At 43.5% G+C, this 14,053-nt stretch overlaps 1 protein-coding gene across 1 annotated transcript in view; it reads left to right on the top strand.

Annotated features, from left to right (window-relative positions):
- Positions 1-12,781: 12,781 nt before the first annotated feature.
- The window catches only part of LCTL (lactase like), a 16,529-nt gene continuing 15,257 nt past the window's right edge, over positions 12,782-14,053 (top strand). Inside the window, exon 1 of the mRNA XM_024205611.1 lies at positions 12,782-12,905. Within this exon, the coding sequence (XP_024061379.1) occupies positions 12,782-12,905 (124 nt within the window). The remainder of the gene's footprint in view (positions 12,906-14,053) is intronic.

The raw sequence follows: 14,053 nt of genomic DNA, 5'->3' as shown, positions 1-14,053 counted from the left end.
ACAAGGGCCTGGGAATTAGGCATACTGGGTTCTATGCAGTCACTGACCTGGGCAGGTTATTATGGCCACAATTTTTTTAAAATTTAAATTAAAAAATGCACTAATTTTGGATGCCTCCATTTTTGGGTGCTTATCTGGAGATAAAGTGTTTTGAAACAAAAGGGAATGTAAAAAAAGTGTTTCAGTGCATGAGCGAATTAAGAGTTGGTAGCCTCACACAGCAGTGTGTGTGTGCGCGCACTCACGCGCACATGAGAGGCACATTGGAACAGCTATAGTCCAGCACCTCAATTTTTCAATGTCTGTGTGGCCCAAATGCCCTGTCTGAGTCCTAAACAAGTACCTCATGGACAAACCTAGAATGGGAGACAGTCATGACTTTCCCCTGACTTCACAGCATTCTGCAGGAAGTCAATCAGATCATTTACTTTCCAATCTATTACTTCACATCCATCACAGGACATTTTTGGATGGACTCCACTGGGTAAATATTTTTAACATACTTTTAACTCACCAATAAAATAAAATACTTTTAAAATGATTACATAGTCTTGATGTATTTTTGTTACATTTTTCAAAATTGTTGCAAACACAGTAAGGGGAAAAAATGACAAATCGCTAGCGGTAACGTAAATGACCCATCATTACTTAAGTTGAGGTGGTTTAACCCCTAATAGTTTTATTTTAAAAAATGAGTTTTACACAGTGAAACCAAGAAAAAATATCTTGAGATAAGAACAGGTCAGCAGGGATCCAGATAAAGAGCAACATACAGAGATGGAAGTAGAGCATGATGTTTTGGACAGTCAGAGATAAAAGTGGTTTGGTATGGCCGCATTTCTGTTAGAGCTGAGCAAATTTTTTTTTGATGAAATAGTAAATTTGACAAAAAATGCATTTTTGAGACACCAGAACTATTTACCAGTTCAGGTAGAATTTGGCAAATTGAGCTGAAAAAAATGGACAAAAAGATATAAAGACATAACGGTTTATTTCATCAATTTGAAACTAAACATTATGACTTTCTGCATCCAGACAATGTTTTGGTTAGAAATTTAGCTATTTTTTTTAAAGGGGTTGAAAAACACCCAAAAATGACCCAAAATGAAAAACCAATTTTTTTGTTTTGTTTCAAGTTAAACAAACTGTTTAGTTCAACCTGAATTTTTTTTTCATTCTTTTCATTTCAATGAGAACCCCCCGAAAAAAATCAATTTTGCTTTGAATCAAATTGGATTTTGGGGGAGGGGGACTATTTTGATTTAGCCCCAAACCAAAAAATCAAACATTCACTCAACTCTAATTACTATACTCATCAAAGTCAGTGACAATGCTCCCAATGACTTCAGTGATGCAGGATCAAGTCCACAGAGAGGAAGACTAGTTTTGCATTTAAGGTACTGGACAGAGAGCTGGAAGACCCAGTTTCTGGCTTGGCTACAGACTCTTTGTGTGGCCTTGGTAAAGTCATTTAATTTCTCTTGGCCTCAGTTTCCCCATCTATAAAAATGGGATGAGGATGGTGATCCGTCTCTCCCACCTTCACCTGTCTTGTAGGGTTGCCAACTTTCTAATTGCTGAAAACTGAACACCTGTGCCCTGCCTCTTCCCGAGTCCCCATTCCCTGCTCACTTCTCTCCCCCCACCCTTCATCACTCACTCTTCACCCCCATTCACCACTCACTCCCCCGCTCCCAAGACTCACCTGCTGCCTGCAGAGCCAGGCTGGGAGGAGCTGATGCAGAGCCTGCCCACCTGCCCTTTCAGGGCACAGTGGGGTAGAGGGGTCGGTCCCGGTAGCGAGGGCCAGGAGCAAGGGACTTGGTCCCCATAGTGAGGGCCAGGGCCACAACAATTAGGGCACAGCAGGGGCTGGTCCCTGGAGCAAGGGGTCAGTGCAATCAGGGCACGGCAGGGGTCGGTCCTCTGAGCAAGGGGTTGGGGCGGGGTGAGGTCAGTCCCCATAGCCAGGGCCTGGGCAAGACAGATGTTGGTCCCTGGAGCAAGGGGGCAGGGATGGGTCAGTCCCCATAGCGAGGGCCAGGGCAATTGGGGCACGGCGGGGCAGAAGGGGGGTGTGGACATGACACACACACACACCCCCCCCCCCCAGTGGTGGCACCTACCTCTCGGAGCCCGGTCTGGAAACCAGCCACTGTTCTGTCAGGTTGCAGCAGCTGAGCAGAGAGCAGCTCCTTCATATGGCTCCAGCCACAGCTGCTGCTCTTCCCGCCCCCCAGTGGCAGAGGCCAGTTACTGCGGCCAACCAGACTTTTAGCATCCAGTCAGCTGTGCTGACCGGACGCACCCAGGTTCCCTTTTCAACCGGACGTTCCGGTCAAAAACTGGACACCTGGCAATCCCATTGTCTTGTCTACTTCCATTGCAAGCTCCTAGGGGCAAGGACTGTTTCTTACAACGTGTTTATACAGTGCCTAGCACAATGTGACCCTGATCTTGGTTGGGGCCTTGAGGACAAACTGCAATATAAATAATAAATTATTCAATAGTGGCTTATGCAGGCCACCCCACATGAATACTAGTAAAGCCTTTAGAGTGCCATGCTGCCAGGGATTTAGTCCATTTTACCTATGTTACAGGGATGTTTTACTTATGATCTACCTATGTTAGGGGATGAATTAGAGCAGGGGTTGGCAACCTTTGGGCACGTGGCTCACAGGGTAAGCACCCTGGCGGGCCGGGCCGGTTTGTTTACCTGCCGCGTCCGCAGGTTCGGCCAATCACGGCTCCCACTGGCCGCGGTTCGCCGTCCCAGGCCAATGGGGGCTGCGGGAAGTGGCGGCCAGTACATCCCTCGGCCCGTGCCGCTTCCCGCCGCCCCCATTGGCCTGGAACGGCGAACCGCGGCCAGTGGGAGCCGCGATCGGCCGAACCTGCAGACGCGGCAGGTAAACAATCCGGCCTGGCCCACCAGGGTGCTGCCAACCCCTGCATTAGAGAGTTGGGGGAGCCAGACAGAGGTGAAAACAGCCTTATAGTCCCTCAGCTGCTCACAGACCCGAATCCAACCAGTGGAACTTCCTACAGTCAAGTGCAACTGCGAGAGCACTGGTGACTCTTGTGCACCACTTCACCGCTCATGTCTTTGTGTGGACACGAAGTGTGTCAAAAGCTTGACTGCTATTAATAACTGCTGTCAACACTGAATTTTTCTGGTGCAGACTGACCTTTGTATTTGTAAGTGCCTAAGGCCAGGGTATTTGCCTTTATCTGCTAATAAACCAGATAATGGTCATGGTCACTGCCTTCCACTCCAGAGGTGGCTGCATTTCAGGGGCACTGTATGCTGTATGTACATAGTTTCAGTGCACTTTGAGCACCTCCAGGATGACAGGCAGTGTATAAACGTACAATATTATGGTTTATTCCAGGTTTCATCAACCAGATGACAAATTTTTACATTAATTTTCTCCTATGAAATTAGTCCTAGAGGGAGCCAATCACAGTTTCAGAAATACAAAACAGAGCAATAAAGAGAATTTACTTACAGATTTTGTGGCTGCAAAGTTAAAAAACCACCATTTTCTACCGTGTTTCCCCGAAAGTAAGACATCCCCCGAAAATAAGACCTACTTCCAGTTTTGCCTCTCGCTGTAATATAAGGCATCCCCCGAAAATAAGACCTCCCGGATAATAAGGCCACCCCGGAATATAAGGCCCCGAAGCTCCAGGAAAAATAAGACCTCCCCTGAAAATAAGACCTAGCGCATCTTTGGGAGCAAAAATTAATATAAGACACTGTCTTATTTTCGGGGAAACAGGGTAGCTCATAACATGCTCCATGGGCATGAGTCTCTCCCCATACACAATCCCAGTATGGAACAGCAGTCACCACAGCCTCTCTGTGCCAACTGTAGGAAGTGGTGCGGTGAGTACCCTGCTGTCCCAACATCTGCTAGCCCAGAACCCTTTCTGCACAGGTAGTACACTACCCCAGGTTCCCCCCTTTGCAGCCCTGCTGCTTTTGCAAGGGCCCTTTGCTGCAGGGTATGACTCTACACGAATACTAACATTTCATGAAGCATTAGGCTAAAGCAAATCTTCACATCTGCCCATGGAGATCTGTTTGCAATAAGGGAAGAGTGTCTGATACCCCCTCACCTCCCGCCAAAGAATTATAAATTCTTTAAAAAAACAAATTTAATTTCTAATTATTTAAATATCAAGTTCTGCAGGATACCAAAGGAAAGAACACACCCTGAAATACCCTGTGAACAGCAACTACTGTCCAAAAGCATGAGTTTTCAACCCCAACAAGCAGTGTTTCCTGGTCATTTGACATCCCTTTCAGAGTTGCCCCAATCCTGCAACCACTTAAACATGTGCATAATTTCTCTCACACAAGCAATCCCAATGAACTCAGTTGGGATTATTCACAAATTTAGAGTTAAGAATGGCTGGGGGGGGGGGTTCCCACCAGATTCGGAACCTAAAACATTAGCCAACCATTTTTTACTTCCTGCAGATCTGCTTATCATACTCCCAGTCATGGACCAGGACTCCATTGTGCTAGGCACTGTACAAACACAGAACAAAAAAAGGCAGCCTCTGTCCCAAGAGAGCTTACAGTCTAAGTACAAGACAAGAGATGGATGGATATAGACAGACTGACAGGGGAGTACTGTACAAGGAAACAACAAGAAAATATGGTCAGCATGGTAGGCTGCCTCTCAGCACACAAGCAGCCTGATACCAATGTTTTTGAAAGCCTCGTGGCAAAGGAATGTTTGAAGGAGGGTTTTGAAGAAAGATAATGAGTTAGTTTTGTGGATGTTTACAGGAAACTTGTCCCAGGCACGAGGGGCAGCATGGGAGAAATCATGAAGTCTGAAAATTTAACAGGTGGGCAATGGAGGCTGACATGAGCCAATCGGAGGTGGGAGTCAACCTTTCAATACTAAATGAGAGATGATAGGGATGGTGGGGATAGATAGCGAAGGGCCTTGGAAGTGAAGACAAGTAGCTACATACACGAGAGAAGAGGGAGCCTGTGAAGAGATTCAAAGAGAGGGGTGACACAGACAAAGCGCTGGGACTGGAAAAGGATCTTTACACCAGAATCCATGGGCCAAATGTTGGCGCTCAGGTAGCCTCATACAACTCCCCTGAAGTCCATAGTAAAAGAGTTAGCTCGCAGCAGAAAGCATTTAACGTTGACTTCAGTGACCTTTGGGTCAGGCCATCATACAAAATATTCATTGACAATGGCATTGGGGGTTATGTCATGTGGTACAATTTATACTCTAGAGAACAGACCCACTGGAAATTGAACCAGTGATAGCCAGAATATTTTGGTTGCAGTTTTACCCTGACTCTACACTTTATTACTAATTGTTATAATTTATTTGCATCCGAGTAGCACCTTGAAGCCTCAGTGAAGATCAGGGTCCCATTGAAGAGCCAATGTGTCCTAGGGGATAGAGCACCGGGCTATTATTCCTAGCTCTGCTGCTGGCCTGCTGGGTGACCTTGGCCAAGTCACTTTCCTGCTCCGTGCCTCAGTTTTCCTCTCTGTAACAAGGGGATAATAATGTTGATCTCCCTTTCTAAAGTGCTATGAGATCTACTGATAAAGAAGTGCTACATAAGGGCCAGGTATTACTGTACTAAACACCATATACCAATATAATGAAAAGACCACCCCTGCTCCATTGCACTCACAATCTAGGTAGAAGACAACAGGATTCAGCCAGTTGGGGGAACACAAGGTAATAATCAGGCAGACAGTTATGATCAGCGTAATAAACAGAAGTCACAGAGCACCAATGATTGCAGCTGCATTACCATGCACACCTATCCCTGTTACCAGCACAACTCCCTGATGCAGTGGTTTCTGGAATAGCTTAAAAAGGCCTTCTTTGATCCTTCGTAGAGCCCTGCGGAACTGTGGGAGAATGGGAAGAAGGTCCCATTTGTCGCTGGGTGCTGGTACCATTTTCTAGACCTTTTCTCAACAGGCGGAGGACACAATTGCTCCCCTCTTTGTCCTTACTCAGCAAGAAGATTTCTTTTGAGAAGAGCCAGGAGGGATCTGAGGAAGCTGTGGTGACGTGGGCCTGTAGACAGCTGGTGACAAAGACCATAAGCTAACAGCTTTTGCTCACCTCCTGAGAAGTTGTCCCATGCCGTCCTGGAGTATGACGTTCACTGAGGTAGATTGCTGCTTTTGGGTGAGAACCAAGGCTGCAGGACCAATTTGTTTACAAATCCTGGGATGAGCTTCAGGGACTGCATAGCTCTTGCATGAGAAAGGAGACTTAATTGTACACATGAGGTGAGCTTCCACTAATGCTACACTGCCAGGCCACCAGAATGAGATCACTGCTCCCTATGGAAAGAAAAGCAGTGTTTGCCCTGTTGACATTGGCTACCACAGAGAGGTACTAGTCACTTGGGCACCAGCTTGTGGTCAGGAAGTCCACAGCGGGTGCTGTTGTCATGGAGGTGTGCATAGCAAAAGCAGCATGTTGCATGTGATGAAGACAGCCAACATGCCGGAGCTCATTGTGGGATTTAAACAGTTGGGACTTCCAACCCCTAAGAAAGGGAACTACTCAGTAGCGATGCAGCCTTAGAGTACGTCTACCTGAGCCCGAAAGTACACCCCGTTTGCAGTGCAGATGTATCCTTAGAGTCTCTGTGGCAGGACCCCGGGCACATACATAGGGTGGCCAGGCAAAGTGCACAATGACATTTTCAAAAACTCTAGACTTTGCAGGAGTGGACAGCGGGGAATCTTCTATTCACAGAGAGCAGCATTAAGATTCATTGTATCTTCATCCCCATTGTGATTCTGGGTGGCCCTGCAAACCTTCTTTTGCCCACACCTAACAAAACCATTTTACAGACTATACAAACCTCAAGAGACATCAGTTCAGCTGTAGTTTAGGCACTGAACTAGGAGTCAGGAGACATTAGCTCTAGTCCCAGTTCTGCCAATGACCTACTGTGAGACTTTGGGCAAGTCTGTTTCCCTTCCCAGGGGACACTTTAGCTATAGGCAAACTAGGCAGCTGCCTAGGGTGGCAGACTCTGCCTACGGCAGCAGGGGGCAGCCACGCCAAAACTGAGCAATGATGTGGAGCACCAGATTGCAACACTTCTCGTAAAAGTGTAGTCCAGCTGCCCCCCGTTATCATAAAGGAGGGGTGGCCACGCCAAACCAGAGTGGTGCTGCAACCTGGGGCTTGCCCCGCCCCCACTTCTACCATAACCACCGAACTATCAGAAAGCTCCCCTCACCCCTTCCTGAAAGTCTGATGTACTCCCCAAGGGGGACATGCCCTTCCATGAGAGAACCTCTGTTCTAGGAGGTAGGAGGGGGGTGCCACATTGAAGTTTTGCCTAGGGCAGGAGATTGTCTTGAGCAGCCTCTGCCCTCTGACCCTTTTTCTGTCTTGTCTCTTTAGATTGTTAAATTGCTGGGGCAAGGACCGTCTTTCTCTCTGTGTACGTACAGCTCCTGGCACAATGGGAGCCCAATCTCGTAACTCAGCGGGTGCAGAATGGTGGTGGAGGATGCACTTTGGAGACTGAAAGCAAGATGGAGATAGCAGTTGATCCACAATGACAATGCAGTTGCTAATGTTGTGATTATAATATCGGCATAACACATGAAAGTGAAAGGTGACATATCCTACGAACAGTGGAATGAAGAGGCAGGAAGACCTGCATCAACCTTTCAAATCACAGTGGGGATCTGGAGTTGGATCCCTGCAATAAAGATTACATTTTGGTTAGTAATAGTTTACAGCAATGCTGGTAGTGGGATTCATAAAATCCTTAATTGTCTGACTCTCTAGATTTGTATGATTGTATGGTTCAAAAAAGAACTAGATAAGTTCATGGAGGATAGGTCCATCAATGGCAATTAGCCAGGATGGACAGGGATGGTGTCCCTAGTCTCTGTTTGCCAGAAGCTGGGAATGGGCGACAGGGGATGGATCACTTGATGATTATCTGTTCTGTTCATTCCCTCTGGGGCACCTGGCATTGGCCACTGTCGGAAGACAGGATACTTGGCTAGATGGACCTTTCGTCTGACCCAGTATGGCCGTTCTTATGAAGGAGTGAATTGATCGTGTGCTGATAGAACTATAATTACCATAGATTGTCTTTCTGTACTTTAAAGGTAGAGGGATTATACTCCTGATGGTTATATCCTTTATTTAGCTTGTGACTTATCAATATCGCTTCTATGTACAGTTTCCATCAAGGTGTCTTCTTTCACATTCTCATCAATAAAAGTATGGCAGTTTCTACAGAACTTTGTAAACAGAGCCAAAGATACTGAAAATGCATAACTGGAAAATACCCTTCTGCAGAATCTGTTTTAATATTAATTGCTAAAGCACCAACATGGTTAACTCACATATCTAAGGGATACAGTCACAGGAAAAGGCCCTAACCTGAATTTCTATTTTATGATATGACAAAGGTGCTGAATATGAGGCATAAAGCCTTGGTTTATTAATGTATGCTAGATTCCCCCAGGTATAATTACAAGAGCACCTAATCAAATGGAAAAGAAGAGATGCAATTATTCTGGGAAGGAGCTAGCTGTTTTCCACAATAAAGAAAAGGTTAACTATCATGTTATTTGGAAAATACTATCTATTATTCCTGCTATTTTGTTCTGGAGGCAGGGTCTCAGATGATTGAATTACTTCTTCTCAAAAAGCAGGCCCACGATATCAGAAATATCTGAGCTACCGACCTGACATTGCAGAAGCAAACTTGTTTTTTGTGGGAGGGCCTTTTACTTTGAAGGATTTGGTGGAGTCGGGAGAAGGGCTCAGCAGTTGTAAGCAGGATCCACTCTTCTACTGTACATATGGATGGAGAAGCCAGTATTTGGACCTTGAGAGTTGACACGGAGATCTTCATAGCAACCTAATTCTACACCCAATTCCCTTTAGTTTCAGGGGGTTCCAATGACAGCAGAAGGCATCCTCTTCTGAGCATATTATTAAATAAGATAGGAAGACTTCTAATGACATAATAACAATAATAATTCCTAGCTCTTATATAGCACTTTCATCAGCAGATCTCAAAATGTTTTACAAAAGAGATCAGTACCATTAACCCCATTTTACAGATAGGAAAACTGAGTCACAGAAAGGTGAAGTAACTTGCTTAACATTACCCAGCAGGTCAGTAACAGAGCCTGGAATAGAACCCAGGTCTAACCAGTAGCAAGGGAAAAAAGTAAAGTATATACGCTCTTAAGACTGCCCTCTGAAATTCTTGAACAAAATGACTCAGTATGAAAGGAAAAGCATGGCCACATGACAATCCTATAGTCAGATACCAAATATAGTTCAGTATAAAGATGCTTGCATAGACCTCCCCAACTCAGGGGCATGTACAGTTAGGTGGTGATCATTCTAATAAAATTAACTTTGCTTACAAAGTAAAATCTCCTTTGCAAAAAGATTTGTCTGGTTAAGCTAAATCTTTTTCTGCATCATTGATTTTGAATAGAGAAGGATTGTTCTGTTTTGTTGTGGCTTTAAATCAACAGAACACTGTTTTCAACTAGATGTTTCTCCTAGTGTTTTGTGGCAATTGGATGAATTCTGTGTGATTATTCTGTGAAGGTAAATTTATTCTAAATGCTCTGGTAAATTTCTGGCAGTTTGGAGGACTCTCCCAGTCAGAACATATGGAAAAGGAAGAGGGACAGGTAAGTCAAAAACAGCAGAAAAGTAATGCAGTGCATGAGTTTACCTAGGTAGGGTGTCACAGCTTGTGCATGCTACACAAGCTAGGAGATCATTTTTACAAGCCTACAGTACAGGAAATGGATGAGTGTTTTAGGAAGTAAAATAGTCCTATTGTCTAAACTAAATGGACTTACTACTTTGGCATTGATAAACTAGCTGCTTCCATTGCTGTGGTTGGAAAAGCTTATATTAAAAAAATAGAACAAAAGGTAGCTCTAACAGGCACTTAATTCTTTATAAAAGATCATTGATTCAGTCCAGGAAGGATGTTGTGAAATCACAAATGTTTGTCTAAAAATGTGTTTCTCGTATATTATATTGAGTAGTGTGTTTATTTTATAACATGTAAAGTGTCACTGCACACTCATGGCAGCTAGGTAGGTGCATACTTTTCAGAATTTGACAAACATTCACAACCTTAAAAACTATTTTTGAACCACTGTAGCTGTCTTTGATGTGGTCACCTCATGAAAAGAAAAAGGTATTGATTTTGATTTCGTGCCTGTCCCTAGCTCCAGGTGAATGATTAGCCCAAAATAAGAATCAGCCAATTACAAATATATGATGCCATTATATACAATCCAAACCATTGTAACATCTAGCCGGACACCAAAAAGGCCAGCTTCCCTAAAACAGCACAAACTAATTACCCCAACACCAATGCAACAACCTTCCTGACATCACACATGCTCCACTATTCTCCCTGCTGCTTCCTCACAATACTCAGTCAGCTCTGCCAAAAATCCAAGGGGGTAATGCAAGAAACATTGGGCTCAAGAGCAATATTTTACTGTCACTGTATAGAATTAATACATGCACATTCACAAACGGGTATGTTATAACCGCTATTGAATGTATGTATATATTTATAGAGAGCTGGGTGAATCCCATAAATACACACATATACCTGATGCCAATATACCCTCTGACTGACAGGATGGAGTAAGTGACCTTCTCAGAGGTGGCCTTAAAAGCCTTGTTGTGGACTGGCTGGTGGACCTGTGCCCCTTGCAGCCACCTCATCACTAGACTATATTAACTTCACGATGTGTTTGGCCTTCTCCATCCCTGGAGCAAGATTAACCCCCAAATGTGAGTCTCCTGCTTTGCTCCACAAGCTGCTCCATAACAGAAGTATTTCCTAATGGTCAAAGCCAGTGCTGTTCAGGGCTTTCTTTACAATGTTTAATTTTCACATTAGAAATGCAGGGCTGAAGATTCTTTTAGGCATTGTTTACAATCTTTTAATGTAGTATCAAGATACATTTTCCCAAACCAGTTGTGCAGTTCCTCTGTTAAGTAGGAAAAATGTTCTCTGAAGTTGTACTTTATTATGTGCACTGAAGAAAGTTTTCTTTACCTTTTTATTCTAGCCTGACTCACTCCTTTTATCAAGAGCCTATCTGTAAATAGCTATAAGTGCTAAATAGGAGTTTGTGGTCCAGTACACTGGGTCACTGGAAGCTTGAACCAAAGTCCAGTGGAGTCAATGGAAAGACTTCTATTGAGCTTTGGATCAGGTCCTAGATTTGCAGGCAGGAGGAGATACTGCTGAACCATTGTAGAAAGTTAGTCAAAAGCAAATTCTTATTGCTTAGCTGAGTGATCAATGTACCCAGTTGCTCCCAGTACGGAAATCTCTCAAATATGAAAGGACAAAAGAGCATTTCAAATGCCATTTCCTCTTGGAGAGAGGACCCTGCACAGGAGGCTATGTAAAAGGAATCCACAAAGGGGCCCTGCAGAAGACCTCTTGCAATCCCCACATGCTGCAGAAGAAGTCTCCAAGCTGACTCCTCGTAGGCATGCGCAGAAGGCCAGCAAGGGATGGGGGCACAGCATCATATCTTTGATCCAGTGGCAGTTCCAGTTACTTGGCTAAACCTCCATGTCTATCCCTGTGCCATATTTATCTCTTTGAGCTGAGTGGGTTCCCAGGGCTTACAGATGTTAAACATTCATAACTTTAAAATTACCCTGTTTTATTTAAATGTGCTTGATATTTAGGTCTCACTGAGTTCTGCAGAACATATTTGGAAAAAATTGTTTCAATAGTTTTTAAGGTTGTGAATGTTTATGTCAGGTTCTGAAAAGTATGCACCTACCTAGCTGCCCATGAGTGTGAAGTGACACTTTAAATGTGCACCATAATATTTTAAGAAAACAGAAACACTACTACTCTGAGGGCTATCTTCATGCCAGGTTTCACCTTTCAAAGATTCCAATTTTTTTTTAAACTATAGCTAAAAAAGCATGATTCAATTTTTTTAAATTGAATGTATATTTATGCTCCTCAAACTCAAACTCCTCAAGGGATTTTCCTCAAAGTCTCCCAAAAAATTCACCATCAGGTGAGAATCAGACATGTAAGAGGTGACCTTTTAGAAAAAGTTAAGTTTGTGAGAAGATGAAGTTGTAACAAACTGTTTTGCAAGCTTAATTGTAATGGGCATAACTGAGCACCCGCTATAGGAAAGCCTGATTCTGCAGCCAAGAATCACACCAGTTAGAACTAACTTCAGGATATAAATACTACTCTTTTAAAGGAACGCTGTCAAGGTAAGAGCTGAGATTTCTACAACTGCAACAATTAAAAATCTAAAAAGCATATGAAGCTTGTTACATACTTTATCCAGTGTGGACAATGTAAGTCTAATGAGTTTCACCTTCTGGCTATCATGCACTAACACAATGTGCAGGATGTGAGTGACAGACATGGCAGGGGAAATTTGAAATCCAAACCAAACGTTTTCAACAAAGAGACTTTTTTCCCCCAGGGAGTAACTCTGATGGGAGGGATTTTGCACTCAGCCCTTTTCTCACCCTCAGAATCCTGACAGAAGGTTAGATCAATCTTCCACCTGCCCTGTATCATCCTTAAAAGCCCCCTGAGCCTGCAGATTCTGAATCAGGGTTCCCTGTCAGCAATGACAATATGCTTCTGTGTGAATGAGATTCAACATTCACCAATGATGCTTCTGTTTTATCAGGTGGGGTTCTGAAGTGGACATTTTGCAGTGCGGACACTAATAGTGATGAAGACGTATGTTTTGAAAGTGTGGTATGTGCTTGGGTTGGTGCGGTGTCTGAATACAGCTGAGGATTTCCAATGGACAAAGAATAACCCTGGCTCCTTCTATTATGGCACTTTCCCAACTGGTACTTTTAATCTATATCTGTCTGTGGTTTTATAATATTCTAGGCCCATTCTTGTTTAGTACAAGAAAGTTGGTAAAAGATTCTCCTTTTGAAGAGAGATTATATGCGTAATACAGAGCCATTCAGGGCAGAGAGAAAAGGCAGAAGTGAAACTCCAACCTCAGCATAGCCTCTTGTAGAATGCATTTAACACACTCCACAGACCTTTGCTCTGTATTTTGTGTGGTCACTTACACTAGAGCAAACTGGGTGTAAAATGCTAGCACTCTGCTTTGAGAGTGTTTACACGCAGACCTTCCTGTGGTGTAAGTGACCAAACAAACTACAAGGTTATGATGAATCTGGCAGTGAAGTCCTATCATTTTTGATTCATTACTTGCAATGAATTTGGAAATGCAGAGCTACATTAAAAAAAAAAACCCTTTCCAAATGTTCTCTTAAAAACCCAGTTTAACTAAATGAATATGAACTAAATGACAAGGTCCCTCACCAAAGGCTCTTAAGCAAAGTAAGCAGTCATGGAATAAGAGGAAAGATCCTCTCATGGATCAGTAACTGGCTAAAAGATAGAAAACAAAGGGTAGGAACAAATGGTTAGTTTTCACAATGGAGAGAGGTAAACAGCAGGGTGCCCCAGGGAGCTGTACTGGGACTATTCAACATATTCATAAATGATCTGGAAAAGGGGTAAACAGAGAGGTGGCAAAATTTGCAGACAATATAAAATTACTCAAGATAGTTAAGTCCAAAGCTGACTGCGAAGAATTACAAAGGGATCTCACACAACTGGGTGACTGAGCGACATAATGGCAGATGAAATTCAGTGTTGATAAGTGCAAAATAATGCACACTGGAAAAAATAATCCCAGCTATACATACAAAATGATGGGGTCTAAATTTAATTACTCCTGGGGGCATTCTGCACCAAAACATTAAAAATTCTGCAAATTTTATTTGTCAAAATAACACTACATAATCAAGCCAGTTTCAATTATTTTGGAAATTTATTTCAAAATACCTGTCAACAAGTATGTCTGTAACAATACAGACACACACAAAAATTCCCCCAGGAGTAGAGCGTTAAAGAAACTATGACAACCCAATTCCTATTTCTCTGCCCCCTTCTTCCCTCCCCCCCCCCCCCCCCC

Source organism: Terrapene carolina, unplaced genomic scaffold (assembly GCF_002925995.2).
Source record: "Terrapene carolina triunguis isolate 2854851 unplaced genomic scaffold, T_m_triunguis-2.0 Scaffold67, whole genome shotgun sequence".
NCBI classification, from domain to species: Eukaryota; Metazoa; Chordata; order Testudines; family Emydidae; genus Terrapene; species Terrapene triunguis.
This window is presented reverse-complemented; position numbering and strand designations above follow the sequence as displayed.